Here is a 26756-nt window from a genome sequence, read left to right as displayed (position 1 = left end):
TGCATTTACTCCTCCAAACATACCTCTGGTCAGTGTAGCTGGTGGTCGGTCTGGTAGGTGGTAGCTGGTCTGACATAGGTAGAAGGGAACCCCTCACGGCAAGATTTTTAGCTGCTGGACCAGGAATAATGGAAAAATCTGCCAAGTCTAACATTGAGTCTGATTTTTGACACTGATATTTCTAGTGTCTTTTGGACCTAAAAGGAGAGCCTTGGTTTTGTCACTGTTATGAAAAAGGAAGTTATGTGACATCCAGAGTTTTATATCCTTTACACAGTCCTCGATTTTCTTTAATCTAAATTTATTGTCAGGTTTGGCTGATATATAGAGCTGTGTGTCATCTGCATTACAATGGAAATTAACGTCATGTCTGCTTATAACTGAGCCCAGTGGTAACATGTATAATCTAAATAATAGCGGTCCTAAAATAGAGCCTTGCGGAACTCCATATTTTATTTTTGTATAATTTGAAGATAAATGTTTTACCTTTATGAACTGTTTGGTTAGATATGATTTGAACCATGATAGGGCTGTTCCTGTGATTCCAACCATGTTCTCTAACCTTCCTAAGAGAATAGTGTGATCTATTGTATCAAAGGCTGCACTGAGGTCGAGTAGGGCTAATAATGATTCGTAGCCTTGATCAGAGGCAAGAAGGAGATTGTTTCTAGTCTTTACTAGGGCTGTCTCAGTGCTATGATGGGGTCTGAATCCAGATTAGAATTTCTCATACATGTCATTCTTACTCAGGTATAAGCAGAGTTGTTGGGCTTTTTCTCATATCTTGGATATAAATGTTAAGTTGGACATGGGTCTGTAATTAGACAATAAACTAGGATCAAGAATCAAGGTTTCTTGATTAAAGGTTTTATGACTGCTAATTTAAGGGTTTTGGCTACATGCCCTAAGCTAATTGGGATGGGGCCAAATCAAATTACGGCATCGGAAATCGTCCGGGCCTTTGTTACTTCTGATTGCCACAGACGAATATCGTTGGCCCCTACATAGATGACTAAACAATAGAGGTCCTATGACCAGAGTACTTTGAACAGGCTCCTCAGCAGGTGCTTCGCTGAGCGGGGCAAACCTGTTTGACATGTAAATCGGGGGGTGGGAGTTCTGGTGGACTAGCTTTGGCCTTAGCACTAGCATTAGCCGTAGCTTTCCATCTATGCCGCAGAGTTGTCACCCATTCGCCCCAATTTGAGGGCTCTAACGGCGGAGTGGGGTGGTGCTAGCTCTCCCTAAGGCTCCCAGGGCAGCTATCAGAGACTCTTGCTCTCTATTCTGAAAAAGGGTCTAGACTAAACATGCCACTCTTCGTACACTCAAAAAGCCTAGCAGCAGCCATAATAAAGCAGGAAGCTTGTAGTTGATTTGGGCACGAAAATAAACTTTGTTGCAGGGGCAAACTGCAACTACGTCTTTTGATAAACTTGTGGGAATAGACTGTAAACACAATCTAAAAGCAATTACTAGGTGTACAAAGCAGTAAATGACTAAACAGATATATAAAAATAATTGTTAGAAAATGGAGAAGCAAGCTAAACACAGAGCACAGAGACAGTGATGTCTCCAACGCTGGCTTCACAGAACTGATGACTTCTTCTAGACTTTGGCAGTGGTTACACCTCCTAGTAATGATTTATATACTCTATATCACTAGACATTTCTGTCTTCTACTGTCATTCTTGTAAAACCTGCACTATGTTTTTAGGACTTGATCATTGTGCTGTGTATTGGGTAAACTAATGAGTGCAGTCAAACATCCCCTTTTATATTGGGACAGAGAAGCTTCCAGCTAGAGGCAATTATGATCAGTGACAGGAAGTTAAGACTGATGTTCTTCGAATCTGCGGTTGTACAGAAATGTTTTTTACAGACTTTCCCGACTTGTGCAAATCTACTTTAATTCTTCTCAAATCTGTACTAAGGGAATTTATGTAATGTAAGTGAGTGGAGGTGTGTTTTATCAAATTAACACCCTTTGTTGACTTTCAATCAATTAAAACGTTATGTAAGTTGTAACTCATTCTGCCTCAGACAAGGAAAGGTTCAAAGAAATCACTGAAAGCCCAATATTTCCATGACATTCATTCCCATGAATTGTGTATGTTCTAACACAACTGTATATATTTTAAAAAAAATAGTGGGTACATATATTACAGATATACACTTCCCTTCATAATGTGCCTCGCTTGCCTCTAGGTAAACACAGTAACTAGCTCCTGACTCTGAACTAGAACCTGAGCGGTAAGCAAGTGTACCTCGCTTACCTGTAGTGTGCCTGAGAATCACTCTTGAACATGAACCAAAACACTATGCGGTTGTTGGGTACACGCTGATATCTTGGTATTCTGAAGGGGAAAGGAGCAACCCACCTCTGCATCTTGTCTTGATGGACTTCCTGGTTCATGATTACTAAAAAAAACTTTCTCTTTCGGGTTTACAAAGCTTTCGCAAGGGATGAGATGAGTAGAACAGCCATTTTCCATATTGGTTGTTTTGATTGTACTCCCTGTTGGCTTGTGTGCTTTTCCCAGGCATACATCACCCACCAGGACCCACCCTAGATCCACTCTTTGAGCAAACAGATCATCTTGTCTCCCTTTAACCTGCTGCCTGACCTTTATGGAACCCAATGATTTCTCTTCCAAGCAGCAGAAGAATCTCAGCATTTAGATCCAACTCTGAAATATAAGGTGCCAAATACTTTAGGTGGGAATAGTGGGGAGCTGCTTCTGGAGTTGGTATTTTAGAGCCGTTATTAAGTATTTCATTGCGCTCAGTTAGTGGTGTGAGAGATAGATTAACCCTTCCATCAAGTGATTCTGTTTGGAAGCATCCCAGACAGGTCAGTGGTACCAGCACATGTTCTTAAGGAGAAACAGGTTGAGTCACTACAAATGTCAAATAACTCAAAGTCCCCACCATGGTCTGAGACAGGAAAGACTGTACTTGGGGCCACGAATGTTGGCCTTGGGTGCATAGCTGTGTTGTGTCAACTGTTCCCACACTCACCACACTTCACTACCACTTTACAATCTTTAGCCATATGTGCTGTTGAGGCACAGCACTTAAAACATCTCATTTTCCTTAAGGAACACCATTCTTTCTTCAGGAGGCTGTGCCCTAAAAGCCCTGCATTTCCTGAGTGCTTGCGCTTTATTGTGAATAGGGTGGTTTTTCCCCAGTCCGCCGCTTCTCCTCATGGGAATCTCCTCTGTAGGGCCTTCAGCTTGAACCCTGCAAAGATATCAAATGGTAGAAACTGCCCACCATTGCCCTCCTTATACCGTAAACCATGCGAGATCCACCTCTCTTGAAGTGCGAAAGGAAGCTTTTCAATGATTGGACCAATGCCACAGGCTGTATCCAGATATGACAAACCTGGTAAGAAGTCTTTTTCCTTGACACAGTTAAGCTCCATGAGAAGGTCCCCTAGCTCCCTTAACATTGTGGAGTCTTTGACTGAAATTCTGGGAAAATCATCCAGCTTCTTAAATAGGGCACTTTCGATCACCTCTGGAGAGGCATAACAATCTTGGTGTCAACGCTAAGCTCTTCTCAGGGCTATTTCAGGCTTGCTGATGTGTACTGAGCATATCCTTTTGACATGTTCAGCAGATTCTCTATCTAGACATTTTGCCATCAGATCCAATTCTTCACTGGCTGTGATACCTAAGCTTTTGGTTACATTGTTAACGGAAGACCACCATGCCCTGTAGCTTTCAGGTCTGTCATTGAACTGAAAGAGACTTGTGGTGACTAAGTCTCTGCGTGCTAAGTAGCATGCAACATCGTCGGTTACAGATGTAGGACAAACTGTGGCTTGCTGGGAAACATATGACTGAGCTGTTGAGTGCATCCAGAGAGACAAAAGAGCTTTGCAGAGAACAACTCTGGGAGAGTAACGCAGATACCGGCGTGGCCTAGCATTCGCATAGAAAAACTCAAGACTCTGTGCCGAGGAAACAGAAGGAAGTCCTTAATAAGGATCGCCACTAGCTGTTGTCAATTGAGCTGATCACTAGGTGGTAAGGAGCATGATCTCCCTCTGGGGGTGGAAAGGCCGCGGCACAGGCGCTCCCTTACAATAAGGCTTTGATCAAGAGAAGACGGAGGTGCAGGGGTGGCAAAACAAACAAAACTTTGTGAAGTGAGCAGTCTCTGTAGTGTTTTCACATATTCACTATGCTCAGGAAAATTCCAATCTGACACTGATTGTCTTGATTGATTCCTTATCACACCTCCCTCCATTTCTTCAGCTTGTGCAATAGCTGCTGCTGCTTCTCTTTACAGAATTAATGCTTCTAGTTCAGCCTCCAATTTTGCCTTTCCTAACTGAAATTCGGCTTCCTTTTGTGCCTTTTCCAATTTTGACTGGGTCTCTCTTTCAAGGAATGCAGCTCAAACATTTGTCGCTTCAGCCTTGGCACTTGCAGCTGCACTGGCAGTTGAAGATGCTGAACGACTGCTCTTAGAGCTTTTTATTTCTCTTCCATGTTTAGATAAGAGGATGGTTATTTACAGCTGTTATTGCTGAGGCACCAGACAATCTTTGCTTTGCTTTGTAACTTCAGTTAGACAGCCAACCAAACTCTATACACATGACACTGGAGTTAGGGAATAGCCTTTAGCTCCTTAATTAATTGCAGACTCACTGTGAGTGAAGATGTGTCACAAGAGTGAAACTAAAAAAACAACAAAGTAAAATATTCTTAAAACAATTTTTCTATATGTCATGGAGGCCAAACACAGAGAGATGGGTCCAATGCAAGTAGTTTATTTAACCAAAACAAGACAAACAAAAGGGGGCAAGTGAGACAAAAGATACAGCAGCTAAAGGGCATAAACGTGAACACAGTGATTAACACAACCAGAACATGGCAAACAAGAGGGTGAAAACAAACAGACCTGAGACTGGGGGATTAGCTGGGGAACCAGCTACTTGGCAAGAGTGGCTAGGCCGACCCAACCTGGAACTGCTGCATGGCAGAGGGTCGCCTAGCTGGAGCAAGAGTCGTGTGTATAACTTAGCAGATAGCGAGTGAACCTCGCTGAGTACTTGAACCGCCAGGTGGCTTGCTCACAAACGAGGAAGTCGAGCCGCAGCAGGCCTAAACACACCATGGTCAGAGACGGGAACTTCTCAGGCTACCTCAAGGTTCCAAACCATTTAATTCTCGGCGTCGAACTGAGCGTCAAAGCCCCTTAGGTACCCCCAGTCTCAGGTAAAACACATCAACTAAACAAGACATGATAAGCCTAAATCACAACACATGAACATGAACAAAACACTGAACTGATACATTGAATCGGTTAGACATGAACGGAAACATAACAAAAGTCCTTGTGTGAGCCTGTGGGCGGTGGCTCAGAATCACCCTGGGGGAGGGCGCAATATCGAGGGGCTGACAGTAACCCACCAACTCCCAATCCCCCCACACCCCCCTACACCCCGACGGGGACACCCTGGTCGCCGGCCAGCAACCTGCAGAGCATGAACAGCCACTGAGGAACCCCGCCAGCCAGGCACGCTGGGACGTGACCGACGAAAACGTAAGGGCACAGCACCAGTGGCCCAGGGGGGCCTACTCGGGTGATGTACACAAAGTCCCCGCCTCCAAGCACCAACAACATGATCAGCCAGCACCTAGGAGTGCACCTTGGGACCATACCTGTCCCAGACCATGAAACGCAGCCTCTGGCCCCACGCCTCCGGCCCCCACGCCTCCAGGAACCCAGCACCTGCCTGACCGTGTCTGCCGGGGTGACCATGTCCTGGGGCCCGGGAACCACAGGCTGAACTAGAAACAATGAAAAAACAAACATGACTGGGGCGAACCTGTGAACATGAACATGACCAAGAAAACCAGACCAAAAGCACTTAACTAATTGAGAACTAGGAGTCAGCATCGCAGGAATGGGGGCGGCAAGCACTGCCTTCGCTGGACCAGTGGCAGCCAGCACCTGGGGCAGTGGCAGGCACCACTGCCTGACCAGACCTTGAAACAGGGGCAGCTGGCACTGCTTGGCTGGTAGGAGGCACAGATGCCACTGCTGGGACATGAGCAGAGGTGGGCGGGGCCGCCGAGACAGGAGCAGAGGCAGGCTGCGTGGCATGGCTCGGGTATGGGGCATGACTTGGGAACATGGCATGGCTAGGAGCTACGGGTTTGGTCAGCCCTTTTCCACCAGCCACTGGCCCCCCAGCACTCGCCTCGGCACGCCAACTCTTGCTGCAAACGGGGGTTCAACCCGTTGCGGAACAGGGAGACCAGTGCAGCGTGACTCCACCCACTACGCGCAGCTAAGGAGTGAAACTCCAGCGCATGACCTGAGACCGGGGGAATAGCTGGGGAACCAGCTACTTGGCAAGAGCAGCTAGGCCGACCCAACCTGGAACTGCTGCATGGCAGAGGGTCTGGAGCGAGAGTCGTGTGTATAACTTAGCAGATAGGGAGCGAACCTCGCTGAGTACATGAAACGTCAAGTGGCTTGCTCGCAAATGAGGAAGTCGAGCCAAAGCTGGCCTAAACACACCATGGTCAGAGACAGGAACTGTCTGAGTGCCGAAGCCCCTTAAGTACCCCCAGTCTCAGGTGAAACACATCAACTAAACAAGACATGATAAGCCTGAATCAAAACACATGAACATGAACAAAACACTGAACCGATACATTGAATCAGAAATGAATGGAAACACAACAAATGTCCTCGCGTGAGCCTGTGGGCGGCGGCTCGGAATTACCCCGGGGAGGGCGCAATACCGAGGGGCTGACACAATATAAGATGTTTTCAGACATATGCATTAAAGAAAAATCACTAATCACTAACCCTAGCACATGTTTATCCAAGCTGTCAAATGTAAAAAGCAGAAACAGCTAGCATAAAATTGAGGCTCAAACCCAACATTGTTTTTTTTCTTTATGCTGTCCATTAATTATGACTCTTATTTCTTATCTCTAGATGACAGATCAAAAAACACAATTTCAACATTGTAGGATGCTTGTATACAGGATGGCTATTGATTGTCTCCAGCTCTCCTAACAGCTCTACACATGATACTTCTAAACAGGAAGTAAAAAAAATAATATACAAATATTTCCTGGAAGGCAGAACAGAGACATGTGTAGACAGTTTTAGGGTGGCATAGAAGTGCTGTAGGTAGTGTGTGTGTTCATAGCTCCAGGGGGCAATACTCTTGGATTAATCCTTGCACAGGTCTCTCAGGCTGTGAGGAATGTTAAGTGTTCTGCCTGTGTCTCTGAGGGGCTTATTCCAGGTACTCCCAAAAACACACATGGTAGAAGAACTGGCTATGCTAAACTGCTTCCAGGAGTGAGTGAATGGTTGTGTGTGGTACCCTTTTATTGACTGGTTCCCTGTCCAGGCAGTATTCCTGCATTGTACCCAGCAATTCCAGGTAGGCTTTGGACCCACTGCGATACTGACCAAAAATATTGATGGATAGCATTCATTTTGTGGTAGAAAACAGTATAGTTCAATTATATCAGTGGTGGTGTTGGACAATGCAGCAACTCTAGCAGCAGTGAAAGTGAACAGTATAGTAGTTCAGTCTAGCACTGGTAATAGTGCAGTGCAGTTATTGTAGTCATGTTGATGCTGGTGAATGGGTTGAATTTAGCTAGAGTGTGGTGATCATTGCAGTCATAGCTGTGATGTTGAACAGAGCATATAGGGATGGTGGTGGTGAACAGTTTAGTTGTAGGTGTGGTGATGGTGAACCATGCATTAATAAGTTTAATGGGATCAGGGCAGTATCAGTAGTGGAACATCTAGTGTAACAGTTCAGTGGTATCAGTGGAGGATCATCTAGTGGAACAGTTCAGTTGAAAGGAATGCAGTGAATCTCGATGCTTCAGGACTGGCTGCACTAAATCCTGATGCTGTTCTTCCATTCAGTTTCAGTCTGAATAAGAGTTGGTTCACCTGTTTGAGTTATGAACTGTGTATATAAATGTAATGATACTCAGCTGATCTTGAACAGTGCTGAAACACCTGGAACCCTCAATAATTTCATGCTTGAGTAACTAAACTGTCCAGATGGGCAAAACTGTTCCTGCATCATGTCCTCTGTTTCTCTCCCTGCTTTAGTGCTGATTGTGCTCTTCCACTGTGGACAAACTGAAGGTAAATCATCTACATTTACAGAATTATTTAATTTGGACAGATTATTCCTCATGCTTAATATCAAATTAATACATTTCTACACAATTAATAGAGTTGTCCTGAAAGCAGTACATACACTTTATAACTTAATGAATTATGCATACATTTATTACATTAACAGAATGAATTAGCATTATGTTAATAACTGCTACTGTTAATGGATTCATATTCTCAGTTCTTTATTAATGGATATGACTAATTATTAACCACTGTAGTAGTCTTTGTATTAATTTGTGAGCCAGTTTTGTGAAGTGTTGCTAATTCATTGATGTATGGTAGTGTATGTGTCCCCGGGCTTTGCTTCTCCACTGCCACTTAATCTATCTATTCCATATTCATTATTCCACCGCGAATCTGGAAAAGCAAACTGCCAACAGTAAATACTGTTTCTGATTAATGATTAATTTTTAATAAACTGGAACGTTTTATCTGCTTTATCAACTGTATTTTTCATGTGTGCAGACACACAGCTTTTAATAGAAATTTAAAATATCAATAACTATAATATCCAGAACAGCTCAGTAACTTGCACTTTTCTACTTTAACTCAAGACCAGTATCTGTGTAGCAACACTGCAGATACAATCAAACTACTGTAATATTCACACTGTCAGCCCTGCGGCGCCGCACCCCCCCCCCCCAGGGGCGGCTTCGGGCCGCGGTCCACAGGCTCCTGGGAACTTTTCAGTCAATGTTAGGTTAATTTCTATGTTCACGTACTTTCTGTTCCTCCCGTTGGTTTGCTCTCTAAGGACTTTTATGTTGACAGCGGTCGCAGTAAGGCGCCATGTTTTTGTGTTTACATCTGATTTGTTTCACATCTGATGAGAGCTGGAGTACAAAGGGAGCAAACGCAGAGGCATCGGCGCCGAGAATTACTCTTGCGATGCCAAGCTGTAAGGTTGGCTTCATGGTCTGGAGACTTCTAGGAAGTTCTACAAGTTCAAATAGTCTATGCTCTATCGGAGCGGTTTCTCGTACAGGAGTTCGCTGTCTGGTACACCGGTTGGTCGCCAAGGGGATTTGGCGTCCGGTTCCCTAGCAACTGAGTCGAGTAAGTTCGTCAGCGCCTGACGAGCGCGGTTTGTGATTTGTCCCCTCTCGCTTTGCTCCCGGACGGCTTTCCAGCCTCAGGTGGTTTTTTCCTGGTTTATCCCCTTTCGGTTTTCACCTGTTTGTTTTCTGTTTCTGTTTATTGGACCCTGTACTTTGCTGCCTCGTTTTGTTTGTGTTTGTTCTGTTTGGTTCGTCCATTAAAGACGGTTTCTCCGCATTGCTCTGTCCCTGCGAGTGTTCCCTTGTCTCGCCTAGCCAGCATGACACACACCAAATGTAGAATCTAGATTCTCTTTATTTACAAAGTCTGATTTTATCCTGATAAACTACTGTTTATATTGTAAAATCTCAACAGAAAAACCCACACCAACACTGAGGGTGGATCTTCACACCACTGTCTACACTGGAGACACACTTACTCTGACCTGTGATCTGCAGAGCTCACTCACTGGATGGGAGTTTATGTGGCACAAAGTGTCTCAGAAATTACAACGTCTCACTGCTGAATTTAAAGACACCAACACACTCAGTATAACAGTGTCTGATACAGCAGAGTATCAGTGTATAGCACGCCGAGGAGAGTACTACACACAGTACAGTGCTCCAGTCAGGATTACAGTTGGTAAGTAATCATTTCTGTTTTTCTTTTCAGAAAAGACTTGATTTCAGAATAATTGTAAGAAAATCCTGCAGTTATTTCAGATTATTCCACACTGTTTAATACTGGTGTGTATCTTCATAGAGAGTTTTATATTTTATAAAAGTCTTTATTAAAAGATGCAGCCAGCTGAGTGTGTGTTCATCAGAGAGAGAGTCACTCTCACATGTGAATAGAAAGTGGAGGTGTCTGGAATATTACAGTTTAATATCTGTATGTTTTTATTTTATCAACTGGAGATAAATTCATTAGATGATCAGACTTAAGAGAAGTCAGATTCTGTTACACTCAGCATCACCTGTGCTCTACTCAGATTCCCTGACTGGAAAAGGAGCAGATTGAGTTTCCCAAAACCATCTTAACTTACCATGGTAACATGGTTCTTAAAGGGTCGAGTGAGCATCACACTGAGCACTCTCTCTCTCTACCAGTTCAGATGATTTGAACACTAGGATGCTTTTGGGACACTGGTCCTGTGACACTAACTGATCCTGAAAATGAACTGCAGAAGTGATGGAGGAGGGTCAGCACACTTCTCTTTAGAGCACACAGTATCTCAGTGAGTTCAGAGAGTTCAGATCCAGTACTCAACTAAAAGTAGTAGCTGAACTTTGTGAGGAACGTTTAGCTGACAGAGCAGATGTGGAAGATGCAGTGAGAGGAAGTGTTTAGGTGTTTGAGTAGTGGTGGGGTTCTGTGTAGGAGCTGGAACTGTAACAGTGAACAGTTGAACAACAGGTGTAATGGACTCTAATTCTCTTTCTGAACTGAGACAATATACAGTCTGTATTTTCAGCCCCTAATAGTTTTTGACAGCAAGGGTTTCCTCTTTTCAGAACGTCCATGAAAATCAAACTTGTTCAGTCTCTTTCTGATGTAGATTCATGTACTTTGATATCAACTGAGGAAAGATCTACCTGTAGGTCCTCTGGTGACATTTTAGCACTGTTAGAGATTTCTTTAGTCCTCCTGTGATCTGCTATTTAGTTGAACTTGCGAGCACAGCCTGACCTGGTTCATTGCTGAACAAAATAATAATAATAATAAAATAATAAATAATAATAACTGTGGAACAGCTGATTTCTAATTGTTCTGAGATCTCATCAAATTTTTTTTTCACACTTATTAGCAAATACAGTCTTTTTCTTAAGGCCTTAGAGAGCTCTTTGCATCTGGTGACCATGGTGACTCGACTAATTTCAACAATCAAGAGCAAATCAAATTAAATTTCTGAGGTTTAAAGAAGATAGACTCATCCAGAGTCCTCTTTAACTCTGTTCTTATCATCCACAGCTAATGTGGCTCTGATCTCTTCATCATTTCATCTCAACAGAAAAACCCAAACCAACACTGAGGGTGGATCCTCACACCACTGTCTACACTGGAGACACACTTACTCTGACCTGTGATCTGCAGAACTCACTCAATGGATGGAGGTTTAGGTGGTTAAAAAACAAGCAGGATTTAGACCCTCCGACTGCTGAAGATAAAGACACCAACACACTCATTATAACAGCGACTGATACAGGAACAGCAGAGTATCAGTGTATAGCACTCAGAGGAGAAAAATACTTCACACACCACAGTGCTCCAGTCAAGATTACAGTTGGTAAGTAATAATTTCTGTTTTCCTTTTTTAAAAAAGTGAAGATCAATGGAGGAAGATATAAAATCTCTAATGTTGATGGAACTGAATCAGTGTCTCTGTGATTTCAGGGAGCTTCACTAATGAACACTGACTCTACAATAAAAGTTACAGTGACAGTGAGTGGCTTAAAACTTCAGTTAGAGTCGAGAGGTTGAAACTTCGTAAATCTAAGAGGTTGCTACGGCGCATATGTGACAATTACAATAACAAAAACTAGCTCTATAGTTAAGGGAGTTCGGAGTTGGAAAGTTGCAAATAATCTCTTGGCTCAGCTGAGGATCTTGTGCACGCTTAATTTTCTTGGTCCTTCCTTCTTGCACCGCACCACAATAAATACTGATCAACTGTCCTATCTTCTTTATACGGACATAAAACAAAAAAAAAGGGGGGGTCTTTTCCTGACGATTTCAGACAAGGAAATCTCAGGTCAGGGTGCCTGTTGAATACACATCATGAAGGTCTTCATCTGGTGATGCATATCCACACAAAACAAATCACAAGTACCATGTACATAACCAAGTACCACAGCTAATAATCACATCAGTGTGATAAAGACTCTGATTTCATGATCTGAATTCAGTTAAAAACTTCAGTTAGAGTTTGTTCAGACAGAAAGTGCAAGAAATAGTCTGGATCCCTGGGGAATACACATCATGAAGGTCTTCATCTGGTGATATATATCCACACAAAACAAATCACAAGTACATTACCAAGTACCACGGCTAATAAGGTCTCCAACCGTAACCAAAGTAGGATTAACTGGATTACAATGGTAGAGACACTAGAGGAGTGAATTTTAGGGAAATTTACAGAGAGTGAATGTCATATGAGAGGTCATTTACATCCCTCTTCTGCTACAACTGTTACATGTAGATACATGCTGCAATCTCCTGCAATTTGAGCTTAATAAATGAATCTGTCTCCAAACTCTAATGAAGCTTTTACTGCATTACACAGATTTCAGTCTTGGGGAAGTGTGTTTAGCCTCTTGTGTGAGTCAGTGTGAGTTTAGCTGATGTACTGAGACCAGTGTTTTCACAGAGACAGTAAGAGTGTGTGTTGCTCTGTTGAAGATAATTACTGTGAACTGTGTTGAAGCCAGTATGATACATGTGTTTCATACAGCGTCTCTTCTGGGAACATATTTATTTGTGTATATTTTTTCAGTTTTGCATTAATTAAGTGTTAAAAGTCTGACGCTGTCTGGGATCTATTCATATCTGCAAAATGAGGTAAACTAACTTACACCTAACCAGTAGCTGAATCTGAAGCTGGTTAAGGTTATGAGAACATCAGTGTGATAAAGACTCTGATTTCATAATCTGAACTCTGTGCTTCATCTCCATCAGCAGTTAAACCTAAACCTGAACTCAGATCGAGTCTTAAAGGAGCTGCACTGAGAGGAAGCTCAGTGACTCTGGAGTGTGTCCTGGATCAGTCTGCTGGATGGAGGTTTTACTGGACTAAACACACACAGAACCCTCAGAATGAGTTCAGCACTGAAACACACTCCCACACCATCAGCTCAGTTAGTGTCTCTGATGGAGGTCAGTACTGGTGCAGAGCTGGGAGAGGAAACCCAGTCAACTACACACCCTACAGTGATGCACTCTGGGTAAACGTAACTGGTAAGTAAGAATGGTGGTAATAGATCTTGATTGTAGAAAGAAAAGTTGATTACATTATTAAATAATATTTCATTATGTGTTACAATCTGGTCTAATTTATCCTCTGACCAAAACACACACACACACACAGAAATTGCATTATTGTTAGATATTGTCATGAACAGAAGTTGATGGAACTGAATAGAATCAGTGTCTCTGTGATTTCAGAAAGCTTCACTAATGAACACTGACTCTACAATAAAAGGCACAGTGACACTGAGTGGGTTAAAACTTCAGCTAGAGTTTGTTCAGACAGAAAGTGGAGGATGCAGTGAGAGGAAGTGTTTAGATGATTGACAGCTATGTTGTTGTATAGTGAATAATATAGAAACATCTGGAATTGTCTCTCAGTATGAATGTAATATTTTAAAGTAGGAATGAACAGAGTTTGATTGATTTCTGTGGTTAGAAAAGTTTTTACAGACAGAGGTGAGTAATGGGGGTTTGTCTAATGACTGTGAGATTCCAGCAGCAGCAGTAAATCCTCTTTAATCTGATTTAGTTTATCCTACTTTATAGCCGTAAAAGAACACAGTAAAAAAACAATATAGAAAACATAAATACCATCCATCTGAAGAATAGTGTCAGATACAGTGTAAGGAAAAATGTATTGAATTGTTTAGATTACGAAGTTAAAATACAATATTTATGTGTATTACTCTCAAAATGGTCAGGCTGACTCAGCTCACTATGATGGATATGCAGCGTTAACTTAAACAGAAGAAAACTGCTTCAAAAACACAGAATACAAACACACTTGCCTTTAAAGTGCCATAGCATGCCTTTACCAGATGCTGTCCTCTTGTTGTGTCCTCATCAGTGAGATGAGTTGTTAGCAAACTGAAGAGATTGTAGCCAGTGTTGCACAATTAGGAGTGATATACCAAATTAAAAGTTTTTGTTAATTAATGAGGATTGAATATTTAATTCAATCAATTAATCAATGACTACTTGTTTAATCATTATTCTCATTCAAAGGGGAACCACCTGGATAAGTCCAGGGCTATCACTAAATTTGGCGTCTGTCAACTAAGGCTAGTTTAATTTCGGGATAATTTACAGTTTTGAGAAACAATGCTCCTAAACTGAGCTGAGCTCCGGTGGTCTGCCATTAGGTGAGGCGAGGTGACCAGCTGGTTGCTCGAGCTCCTTGAGACATGCATCGCAGTCAGAGGCTTACCGTAGTTTCAGTTGGCTGGTTGAAACTTCGTAAATCTAAGAGGTCGCTACGGAGCATATGTGACAATTAGAAAAACAAAAACTAGCTTAACACATGATAAATAATAATAGACAAAGCTAAATAAAAGAAAAGTTGAACTCTCTATCGTTGCGGGAGCTTAGAGTTGGAAAGTTGCAAATAATCTGTCTCTTGGCTCAGCTGAGGATCTTGTGCACGCTGAATTTTCTTGGTCCTTCCTTCTTGCACCGCACCACAACAAATACCCATCAACTGTCCTATCTTCTTTATCCGAACATAAAACAAAAAAAAAAGGTAGGGGGGCGGGTCTTTTCCTGACGATTTCAGACAAGGAAATAGTCAGGATCCCTGGGGAATACACATCATGAAGGTCTTCATCTGGTGATATACATCCACACAAAACAAATCACAAATACCATGTACATAACCAAGTACCACGGCTAATAATGACATCAGTGTGATAAAGACTCTGATTTCATGATCTGAATCTGTGCTTCATCTCCATCAGCAGTTAAACCTAAACCTGAACTCAGATCGAGTCTTAAAGGAGCTGCACTAAGAGGAAGCTCAGTGACTCTGGAGTGTGTCCTGGATCAGTCTGCTGGATGGAGGTTTTACTGGACTAAAGACACACAGAACCCTCAGAATGAGTTCAGCACTGAAACACGCTTCCACACCATCAGCTCAGTTAGTGTCTCTGATGGAGGTCAGTACTGGTGCAGAGCTGGGAGAGGAAACCCAGTCAACTACACACCCTACAGTGATGCACTCCGGGTGAACGTTACTGGTGAGTAAGAATGGTGGTACCAGATCTTGATTGTAGAAAGAAAAGTTGAAGATTACATTATTAAATAATATTTCATTATGTGTTACAATCTGGTCTAATTTATCCTCTGACCAAAACACACACACACACACACACACACACACACACACACACAAATTGCATTATTCTTAGATATTGTCATGAACAGAAGTTGATGAAACTGAATAGAATCAGTGTCTATGTGATTTCAGGGAGCTTAACTAATGAACACTGACTCTACAATAAAAGGCACAGTGACAGTGAGTGGCTTAAAACTTCAGTTAGAGTTTGTTCAGACAGAAAGTGCAAGAAATAGTCTGGATCTCTGGGGAATACACATCATGAAGGTCTTCATCTGGTGATATATATCCACACAAAACAAATCACAAGTACCATGTACATAACCAAGTACCACGGCTAATAAGGTCTCCAACCGTAACCAAAGTAGGATTAACTAGATTACAATGGTAGAGACACTAGAGGAGTGAATTTTAGGGAAATTTACAGAGAGTGATTATCATATGAGAGGTCATTTACATCCCTCTTCTGCTACAACTGTTACATGTAGATACATGCTGCAGTCTCCTGCAATTTGAGCTTAATAAATGAATCTGTCTCCAAACTCTAATGAAGCTTTTACTGCATTACACAGATTTCAGTCTTGGGGAAGTGTGTTTAGCCTCTTGTGTGAGTCAGTGTGAGTTTAGCTGATGTACTGAGACCAGTGTTTTCACAGAGACAGTAAGAGTGTGTGTTGCTCTGTTGAAGATAATTACTGTGAACTGTGTTGAAGCCAGTATGATACATGTGTTTCATACAGTGTCTCTTGTTGAATTCTGGGAACATATTTATATGTGTATATTTTTTCAGTTTTGCATTAATTAAGTGTTAAAAGTCTGACGCTGTCTGGGATCTATTCATATCTGCAAAATGAGGTAAACTAACTTACACCTAACCAGTAGCTGAATCTAATCTGAAGCTGGTTAAGGTTATGAGAACTTCAGTGTGATAAAGACTCTGATTTCATGATCTGAACTCTGTGCTTCATCTCCATCAGCAGTTAAACCCAAACCTGAACTCAGATCGAGTCTTAAAGGAGCTGCACTGAGAGGAAGCTCAGTGACTCTGGAGTGTGTCCTGGATCAGTCTGCTGGATGGAGGTTTTACTGGACTAAACACACACAGAACCCTCAGAATGAGTTCAGCACTGAAACACGCTTCCACACCATCAGCTCAGTTACTGTCTCTGATGGAGGTCAGTACTGGTGCAGAGCTGGGAGAGGAAACCCCGTCAACTACACACCCTACAGTGATGCACTCTGGGTAAACGTTATTGGTGAGTAAGAATGGTGGTAATAGATCTTGATTGTAGAAAGAAAAGTTGAAGATTACATTATTAAATAATATGTGTTACAATCTGGTCTAATTTATCCTCTGACCAAAACACACACACACACACACACACACACACACACACACACACACACAAATTGCATTATTCTTAGATATTGTCATGAACAAAAGTTGATGAAACTGAATAGAATCAGTGTCTATGTGATTTCAGAGAGCTTTACTAAAGAACACTGACTCTACAATAAAAGGCACAGTGACAGTGAGTGGCTTAAAACTTCAGTTAGAGTTTGTTCAGACAGAAAGTGCAAGAAATAGTCTGGATCCCTGGGGAATACACATCATGAAGGTCTTCATCTGGTGATATATATCCACACAAAACAAATCACAAGTACCATGTACATAACCAAGTACCACGGCTAATAAGGTCTCCAACCGTAACCAAAGTAGGATTAACTAGATTACAATGGTAGAGACACTAGAGGAGTGAATTTTAGGGAAACTTACAGAGAGTGATTATCATATGAGAGGTCATTTACATCCCTCTTCTGCTACAACTGTTACATGTAGATACATGCTGCAGTCTCCTGCAATTTGAGCTTAATAAATGAATCTGTCTCCAAACTCTAATGAAGCTTTTACTGCATTATACAGATTTCAGTCTTGGTGAAGTGTGTTTAGCCTCTTGTGTGAGTCAGTGTGAGTTTAGCTGATGTACTGGGACCAGTGTTTTCACAGAGACAGTAAGAGTGTGTGTTGCTCTGTTGAAGATAATTACTGTGAACTGTGTTGAAGCCAGTATGATACATGTGTTTCATACAGCGTCTCTTCTGGGAACATATTTATTTGTGTATATTTTTTCAGTTTTGCATTAATTAAGTGTTAAAAGTCTGACGCTGTCTGGGATCTATTCATATCTGCAAAATGGTTAAGGTTATGAGAACTTCAGTGTGATAAAGACTCTGATTTCATAATCTGAACTCTGTGCTTCATCTCCATCAGCAGTTAAACCTAAACCTGAACTCAGATCGAGTCTTAAAGGAGCTGCACTGAGAGGAAGCTCAGTGACTCTGGAGTGTGTCCTGGATCAGTCTGCTGGATGGAGGTTTTACTGGACTAAACACACACAGAACCCTCAGAATGAGTTCAGCACTGAAACACGCTTCCACACCATCAGCTCAGTTAGTGTCTCTGATGGAGGTCAGTACTGGTGCAGAGCTGGGAGAGGAAACCCAGTCAACTACACACCCTACAGTGATGCACTCCGGGTAAACGTTACTGGTGAGTAAGAATGGTGGTAACAGATCTTGATTCTAGAAAGAAAAGTTGAAGATTACATTATTAAATAATATGTGTTACAATCTGGTCTAATTTATCCTCTGACCAAAACACACACACACACACACACAAATTGCATTATTCTTAGATATTGTCATGAACAGAAGTTGATGAAACTGAATAGAATCAGTGTCTCTGTGATTTCAGGGAGCTTAACTAATGAACACTGACTCTACAATAAAAGGCACAGTGACAGTGAGTGGCTTAAAACTTCAGTTAGAGTTTGTTCAGACAGAAAGTGCAAGAAATAGTCTGGATCTCTGGGGAATACACATCATGAAGGTCTTCATCTGGTGATATATATCCACAAAAAAACAAATCACAAGTACCATGTACATTACCAAGTACCACGGCTAATAAGATCTCCAACCGTAACCAAAGTAGGATTAACTGGATTACAATGGTAGAGACACTAGAGGAGTGAATTTTAGGGAAACTTACAGAGAGTGATTATCATATGAGAGGTCATTTACATCCCTCTTCTGCTACAACTGTTACATGTAGATACATGCTGCAGTCTCCTGCAATTTGAGCTTAATAAATGAATCTGTCTCCAAACTCTAATGAAGCTTTTACTGCATTACACAGATTTCAGTCTTGGTGAAGTGTGTTTAGCCTCTTGTGTGAGTCAGTGTGAGTTTAGCTGATGTACTGAGACCAGTGTTTTCACAGAGACAGTAAGAGTGTGTGTTGCTCTGTTGAAGATAATTACTGTGAACTGTGTTGAAGCCAGTATGATACATGTGTTTCATACAGTGTCTCTTGTTGAATTCTGGGAACATATTTATATGTGTATATTTTTTCAGTTTTGCATTAATTAAGTGTTAAAAGTCTGACGCTGTCTGGGATCTATTCATATCTGCAAAATGAAGTAAACTAACTTACACCTAACCAGTAGCTGAATCTAATCTGAAGCTGGTTAATGTTATGAGAACATGAGTGTGATAAGGACTCTGATTTCATGATCTGAACTCTGTGCTTCATCTCCATCAGCAGTTAAACCTAAACCTGAACTCAGATCGAGTCTTAAAGGAGCTGCACTGAGAGGAAGCTCAGTGACTCTGGAGTGTGTCCTGGATCAGTCTGCTGGATGGAGGTTTTACTGGACTAAACACGCACAGAACCCTCAGAATGAGTTTAGCACTGAAACACGCTTCCACACCATCAGCTCAGTTAGTGTCTCTGATGGAGGTCAGTACTGGTGCAGAGCTGGGAGAGGAAACCCAGTCAACTACACACCCTACAGTGATGCACTCTGGGTAAACGTTATTGGTGAGTAAGAATGGTGGTAATAGATCTTGATTGTAGAAAGAAAAGTTGAAGATTACATTATTAAATAATATGTGTTACAATCTGGTCTAATTTATCCTCTGACCAAAACACACACACACACACAGAAATTGCATTATTGTTAGATATTGTCATGAACAGAAGTTGATGGAACTGAATAGAATCAGTGTCTCTGTGATTTCAGAGAGCTTCACTAATGAACACTGACTCTACAATAAAAGGCACAGTGACACTGAGTGGGTTAAAACTTCAGCTAGAGTTTGTTCAGACAGAAAGTGGAGGATGCAGTGAGAGGAAGTGTTTAGATGATTGACAGCTATGTTGTTGTATAGTGAATAATATAGAAACATCTGGAATTGTCTCTCAGTATGAATGTAATATTTTAAAGTAGGAATGAACAGAGTTTGATTGATTTCTGTGGTTAGAAAAGTTTTTACAGACAGAGGTGAGTAATGGGGGTTTGTCTAATGACTGTGAGATTCCAGCAGCAGCAGTAAATCCTCTTTAATCTGATTTAGTTTATCCTACTTTATAGCCGTAAAAGAACACAGTAAAAAAACAATATAGAAAACATAAATACCATCCATCTGAAGAATAGTGTCAGATACAGTGTAAGGAAAAATTTATTGAATTGTTTAGATTATGAAGTTAAAATACAATATTTCATGTGTATTACTCTCAAAATGGTCAGGCTGACTCAGCTCACTATGATGGAAATGCAGCGTTAACTTAAACAGAAGAAAACTGCTTCAAAAACACAGAATACAAACACACTTGCCTTTAAAGTGCCATAGCATGCCTTTACCAGATGCTGTCCTCTTGTTGTGTCCTCATCAGTGAGATGAGTTGTTAGCAAACTGAAGAGATTGTAGCCAGTGTTGCACAATTAGGAGTGATATACCAAATTAAAAGTTTTTGTTAATTAATGAGGATTGAATATTTAATTCAATCAATTAATCAATGACTACTTGTTTAATCATTATTCTCATTCAAAGGGGAACCACCTGGATAAGTCCAGGGCTATCACTAAATTTGGCGTCTGTCAACTAAGGCTAGTTTAATTTCGGGATAATTTACAGTTTTGAGAAACAATGCTCCTAAACTGAGCTGAGCTCCGGTGGTCTGCCATTAGGTGAGGCGAGGTGACCAGCTGGTTGCTCGAGCTCCTTGAGACATGCATCGCAGTCAGAGGCTTATCGTAGTTTCAGTTGGCTGGTTGAAACTTAGTAAATCTAAGAGGTCGCTACGGAGCATATGTGACAATTAGAAAAACAAAAACTAGCTTAACACATGATAAATAATAATAGACAAAGCTAAATAAAAGAAAAGTTGAACTCTCTATCGTTGCGGGAGCTTAGAGTTGGAAAGTTGCAAATAATCTGTCTCTTGGCTCAGCTGAGGATCTTGTGCACGCTGAATTTTCTTGGTCCTTCCTTCTTGCACCGCACCACAACAAATACCCATCAACTGTCCTATCTTCTTTATCCGAACATAAAACAAAAAAAAAAGGTAGGGGGGCGGGTCTTTTCCTGACGATTTCAGACAAGGAAATAGTCAGGATCCCTGGGGAATACACATCATGAAGGTCTTCATCTGGTGATATACATCCACACAAAACAAATCACAAATACCATGTACATAACCAAGTACCACGGCTAATAATGACATCAGTGTGATAAAGACTCTGATTTCATGATCTGAATCTGTGCTTCATCTCCATCAGCAGTTAAACCTAAACCTGAACTCAGATCGAGTCTTAAAGGAGCTGCACTGAGAGGAAGCTCAGTGACTCTGGAGTGTGTCCTGGATCAGTCTGCTGGATGGAGGTTTTACTGGACTAAAGACACACAGAACCCTCAGAATGAGTTCAGCACTGAAACACGCTTCCACACCATCAGCTCAGTTAGTGTCTCTGATGGAGGTCAGTACTGGTGCAGAGCTGGGAGAGGAAACCCAGTCAACTACACACCCTACAGTGATGCACTCTGGGTGAACGTTACTGGTGAGTAAGAATGGTGGTACCAGATCTTGATTGTAGAAAGAAAAGTTGAAGATTACATTATTAAATAATATTTCATTATGTGTTACAATCTGGTCTAATTTATCCTCTGACCAAAACACACACACACACACACACACACACACACACACAAATTGCATTATTCTTAGATATTGTCATGAACAGAAGTTGATGAAACTGAATAGAATCAGTGTCTATGTGATTTCAGGGAGCTTAACTAATGAACACTGACTCTACAATAAAAGGCACAGTGACAGTGAGTGGCTTAAAACTTCAGTTAGAGTTTGTTCAGACAGAAAGTGCAAGAAATAGTCTGGATCTCTGGGGAATACACATCATGAAGGTCTTCATCTGGTGATATATATCCACACAAAACAAATCACAAGTACCATGTACATAACCAAGTACCACGGCTAATAAGGTCTCCAACCGTAACCAAAGTAGGTTTAACTAGATTACAATGGTAGAGACACTAGAGGAGTGAATTTTAGGGAAATTTACAGAGAGTGATTATCATATGCGAGGTCATTTACATCCCTCTTCTGCTACAACTGTTACATGTAGATACATGCTGCAGTCTCCTGCAATTTGAGCTTAATAAATGAATCTGTCTCCAAACTCTAATGAAGCTTTTACTGCATTACACAGATTTCAGTCTTGGTGAAGTGTGTTTAGCCTCTTGTGTGAGTCAGTGTGAGTTTAGCTGATGTACTGAGACCAGTGTTTTCACAGAGACAGTAAGAGTGTGTGTTGCTCTGTTGAAGATAATTACTGTGAACTGTGTTGAAGCCAGTATGATACATGTGTTTCATACAGTGTCTCTTGTTGAATTCTGGGAACATATTTATATGTGTATATTTTTTCAGTTTTGCATTAATTAAGTGTTAAAAGTCTGACGCTGTCTGGGATCTATTCATATCTGCAAAATGAAGTAAACTAACTTACACCTAACCAGTAGCTGAATCTAATCTGAAGCTGGTTAAGGTTGTGAGAACGTCAGTGTGATAAAGACTCTGATTTCATGATCTGAACTCTGTGCTTCATCTCCATCAGCAGTTAAACCTAAACCTGAACTCAGATTTAGTCTTAAAGGAGCTGCACTGAGAGGAAGCTCAGTGACTCTGGAGTGTGTCCTGGATCAGTCTGCTGGATGGAGGTTTTACTGGACTAAACACACACAGAACCCTCAGAATGAGTTCAGCACTGAAACACACTCCCACACCATCAGCTCAGTTAGTGTCTCTGATGAAGGTCAGTACTGGTGCAGAGCTGGGAGAGGAAACCCCGTCAACTACACACCCTACAGTGATGCACTCTGGGTAAACGTAACTGGTAAGTAAGAATGGTGGTAATAGATCTTGATTGTAGAAAGAAAAGTTGAAGATTACATTATTAAATAATATTTCATTATGTGTTACAATCTGGTCTAATTTATCCTCTGACCAAAACACACACACACACACAGAAATTGCATTATTGTTAGATATTGTCATGAACAGAAGTTGATGGAACTGAATAGAACCAGTGTCTCTGTGATTTCAGAGAGCTTCACTAATGAACACTGACTCTACAATAAAAGGCACAGTGACACTGAGTGGGTTAAAACTTCAGCTTGAGTTTGTTCAGACAGAAAGTGGAGGATGCAGTGAGAGGAAGTGTTTAGATGATTGACAGCTATGTTGTTGTATAGTGAATAATATAGAAACATCTGGAATTGTCTCTCAGTATGAATGTAATATTTTAAAGTAGGAATGAACAGAGTTTGATTGATTTCTGTGGTTAGAAAAGTTTTTACAGACAGGTGAGTAATGGGGGTTTGTCTAATGACTGTGATATTCCAGTAGCAGCAGTAAATCCTCTTTAATCTGATTTAGTTTATCCTACTTTATAGCTGTAAAAGAACACAGTAAAAAAAACAATATAGAAAACATAAATACCATCCATCTGAAGAATAGTGTCAGATACAGTGTAAGGAAAAATGTATTGAATTGTTTAGGTTATGAAGTTAAAATACAATATTTCATGTGTAATACTCTCAAAATGGTCAGGCTGACTCAGCTCACTATGATGGAAATGCAGCGTTAACTTAAACAGAAGAAAACTGCTTCAAAAACACAGAATACAAACACACTTGCCTTTAAAGTGCCATAGCATGCCTTTACCAGATGCTGTCCTCTTGTTGTGTCCTCATCAGTGAGATGAGTTGTTAGCAAACTGAAGAGATTGTAGCCAGTGTTGAACAATTAGGAGTGATATACCAAATTAAAAGTTTTTGTTAATTAATGAGGATCGAATATTTAATTCAATCAATTAATCAATGACTACTTGTTTAATTATTATTCTCATTCAAAGGGGAACCACCTGGATAAGTCCAGAGCTATCACTAAATTTGGAGTCTGTCAACTGAGGCTAGTTTAATTTTGATTAAGACTTACCTCAGTTAACTTTTTATACAGTTATGGGAAGCGATGCTCCTAAACTGAGCTGAGCTCCAGTGGTCTGCCATTAGGTGAGGCGAGGTGACCAGCTGGTTGCTCGAGAGTCTTGAGACATGTGTCGCAGTCAGAGGCTTACCGTAGTTTCAATTGGCTGGTTGAAACTTTTTAAATCTAAAAGGCTGCTACGGAGCATTTGTGACAATTAGAAAAACAAAAACTAGCTTAACACGTGGTAAATAATAATAGACAAAACAAAAGAAAAGAAAAGTTGAGCTCTCTATAAGTTGCAAATAATCTGTCTCCTGGCTCAGCTGAGGATCTTTCCTTCTTGCACCGCACCACAACGAATACTCATCAACTGTCCATACTGTCCAGACTTTTATTGACCTGTTCCTGAGATGTTCCTTTATCAAAAAGATGAGCGGTTTTGGTACAGAGGCGAGACTGTGGCTCAGATAGGATATATCCGTAATTTTAGATTGGAGACCTTAAATATTACGTTCTTCGTTTAGCTTACCCTAATACACTTGTATCATCAACAACTGATCCTGAGATATGCAAGGCTTAGACCTATTCCGTATGGTACCTATTATTCTCCGCTTAGAGAGACAGTGATTTATCAGATAATATCTTCTTTACCCAGACTTATAACAAAAAAAGAGACTTATAAAACACACACACACACACACCTCAGAGCTGATTTTTATAAGATGGATCATTCCCCCAGACCCAGCCAGTAGCTGCAGTATAGTGGACAGGTGCATGTCCAATGATATTGAACTGAATATATCATTTTATGTTTATGAAAATGCATTCAACAATAATTTATACCCCCTAATTTATTTTATGTGTGCTTGCGTGTGTGCGTGTGTGCGTGTGCGTGTGTGTGTGTGTGTGTGTTTGTGTAGATCTGTCTATTCCAGAAACTCGATTTTCAGTCCTCAGTCTGCTCAGTAGTCTGCTGGCGATGTCTCCATATCTGCTGGTGTCCATCATACTGGGGGTCAAATGCTACAGAGCTCGAGGTAAGAACTCACTGTAAACACACTGTAAAGCTCACTGGATCAGAAATCTCTCTGTTCCACTTCAGCTGAATCAGGATCTCTGATTAAAGACTCATCTGTTCATCACTGTGTGTTTCACAGCTCAACCTGATGAGGTGAACAGGATGTAAGCTCTGATAGAAGGAGGAACATCTTACTGAGTGCTGAACTCCAAGTCTTCATGTTGGAGTTCTAATCCTGTGAGCTTTCAGCACTCTGTTAGAGATCATCCAGTCTAGCAGATCAGCAGTAGAGAATTTTAACAGCAGCTTCATCCACTGAAACATCAACAGCTTCATTTACTCTCTCTGATGCCATTAAACTGAAAGAATCAGCAAAATTCTTTTTATATTTGTATTAAATGATTTTGTTATTAATATGTTCTCATTGGTGTGCCTATATTTCCTCCTCAGTTTTAATACTTTGTATTATTGTTTTATCTGTCTTCATAAACTGATTTGTCTTCTCATAAAATGTATTCATTTTATACTGCAAATAACCATTATAAACATGCAGAATCTTTTCATTCAGTGTCATTTATTTGATAAGATCATTTTCATATTTGGTGATAAGTGGAATTTTAAGACATGATATTTTATAGTATTGCTGTAATATTTTACTGCCAGTTTACAAATAAACTTGATAAACTGAAGGTCTGTTTTCTATTGTACTGTTCACTAGCACTTTTTTTTACATTATAATAAAGTTACAGTTCCTGAATTATTATGTTAATTTCAGTCAAAATGCACAACTTCAATATTTAAAGTCATTCAGCATTCCTTAAGTACTGATCATATCCACAATATACTTGTAAAAGTGTGTTGTGATGTAATGTAATCATTTATAATGATAACGATCACTCATGTCTGCTAACAACCCAGGTCCTAAACAACAACCAGGGTTTGTTTTCCGGTAACGATCCTAATGATTTACAAACAACTTAAAGAATGATGTAACTAAAAGTGTTTTCAAAAAGCCGTCTTCATACCCAAAATTACAAGCAACTTTTAAGAAGTTCTTTGCTAATTCCACTTCTGCATCTACGCTGGAAAGACACTTCCAGTCGAAAAGTGAACCATAAACCATAACCATAAAACTGAACATACTCGTTTTCCTTCTTTGTAGTTCCAGAAACATATCTGCCATTGAACTTCATGACTTCAAGATAAAAGAAAAGATAAAAGAAATTATTCACACCAGCCCTCACTCTGGAGGAGCAAAAACTACTGGGCATACTAGTCCCAACAGCCACTAAAGGGATCTTAGGAGAGGTAGATTTATGTTTAAGTGAGTGCCCTTCCTCAACCCACATCCCCTGTGCAACCATCTTCACCCTGCAGCAGTCCTGGGTCATCTACTGGGCCTTCCTGTGCACAGCCCAGTCAAAATGCCCCACTTACTCCAGAGACTCACAAAATACCTGTGAGTGAAGTGAGCAGTTAATAGCCCTTGACTGCAGGTGGAAAAGAGTTGGAAAAGGAGCATTGCCAGCCTTGACGTCAATTTAGCAAGTAGCGTGAGTTACGTATGGGGTCAGGATACTCTTAAATTTACAAATGAGTTTGAATACTGCGTTTGCTAAACAGGGAATTGCTCGTAATTTTTATAGTGTTTTTAAGTACAAGGTTACTGTCTACTCAGTGTTACGAACATTCTGGGGAATCCATCTAATGTTTGGTACAGATGGTACAATGTAGCAGATCTATGATGGGAAATGAATAAGTATTAAAAAAAAACATGCCTCAGTGTGAATCTGATGTCGGATGCTAAAAGAAAGAGAGAATGTTGTTCTAATAAAACACTTTGATGGTGGATCAAACACTTCTGATTCTTTGTAGACCTTTGTAACCTTGTTCCTAAACGTTTTTTACATTTAGGGAATTTAGTTGACACTCTTATCCAGAGCAACTTACAAGGCTACTCGTATTACAGAGGTGGGCCACTGTAATGTTATCTGTTGCACCACAGCAATCCTGGTATTAATCCCAACTCTAAAATCGTTGAGTTCAACCGAACTCTGTGTGTTTGATCCACTCGTACCAGCACAACA

At 40.8% G+C, this 26756-nt stretch overlaps 1 protein-coding gene and 1 long non-coding RNA gene across 2 annotated transcripts; both read left to right on the top strand.

Moving 5' to 3' along the window:
• Positions 1 to 9032: 9032 nt before the first annotated feature.
• LOC140562450 (uncharacterized) lies at positions 9033 to 11563 on the top strand. Its single transcript, XR_011980152.1, has 3 exons — positions 9033 to 9249; positions 9607 to 9873; positions 11203 to 11563. It is a non-coding gene; the product is annotated as an uncharacterized lncRNA (long non-coding RNA).
• Positions 11564 to 12029: 466 nt separating this feature from the next.
• Positions 12030 to 25235, top strand: LOC140562759 (leukocyte immunoglobulin-like receptor subfamily A member 2). The gene is made up of 9 exons (XM_072688619.1): positions 12030 to 12057; positions 12907 to 13185; positions 14931 to 15209; positions 16285 to 16563; positions 17580 to 17858; positions 18909 to 19187; positions 20929 to 21207; positions 24572 to 24688; positions 24809 to 25235. Exons 1-9 carry the CDS (start codon positions 12030 to 12032, stop codon positions 24835 to 24837), a joined length of 1848 nt encoding a protein of 615 aa, XP_072544720.1. The 3' UTR covers positions 24838 to 25235.
• The last annotated feature ends 1521 nt before the right edge of the window (positions 25236 to 26756 follow it).

This window comes from Salminus brasiliensis, chromosome 9, assembly GCF_030463535.1.
Source record: "Salminus brasiliensis chromosome 9, fSalBra1.hap2, whole genome shotgun sequence".
In the NCBI taxonomy this organism is placed as follows: domain Eukaryota; kingdom Metazoa; phylum Chordata; class Actinopteri; order Characiformes; family Bryconidae; genus Salminus; species Salminus brasiliensis.
This window is presented reverse-complemented; position numbering and strand designations above follow the sequence as displayed.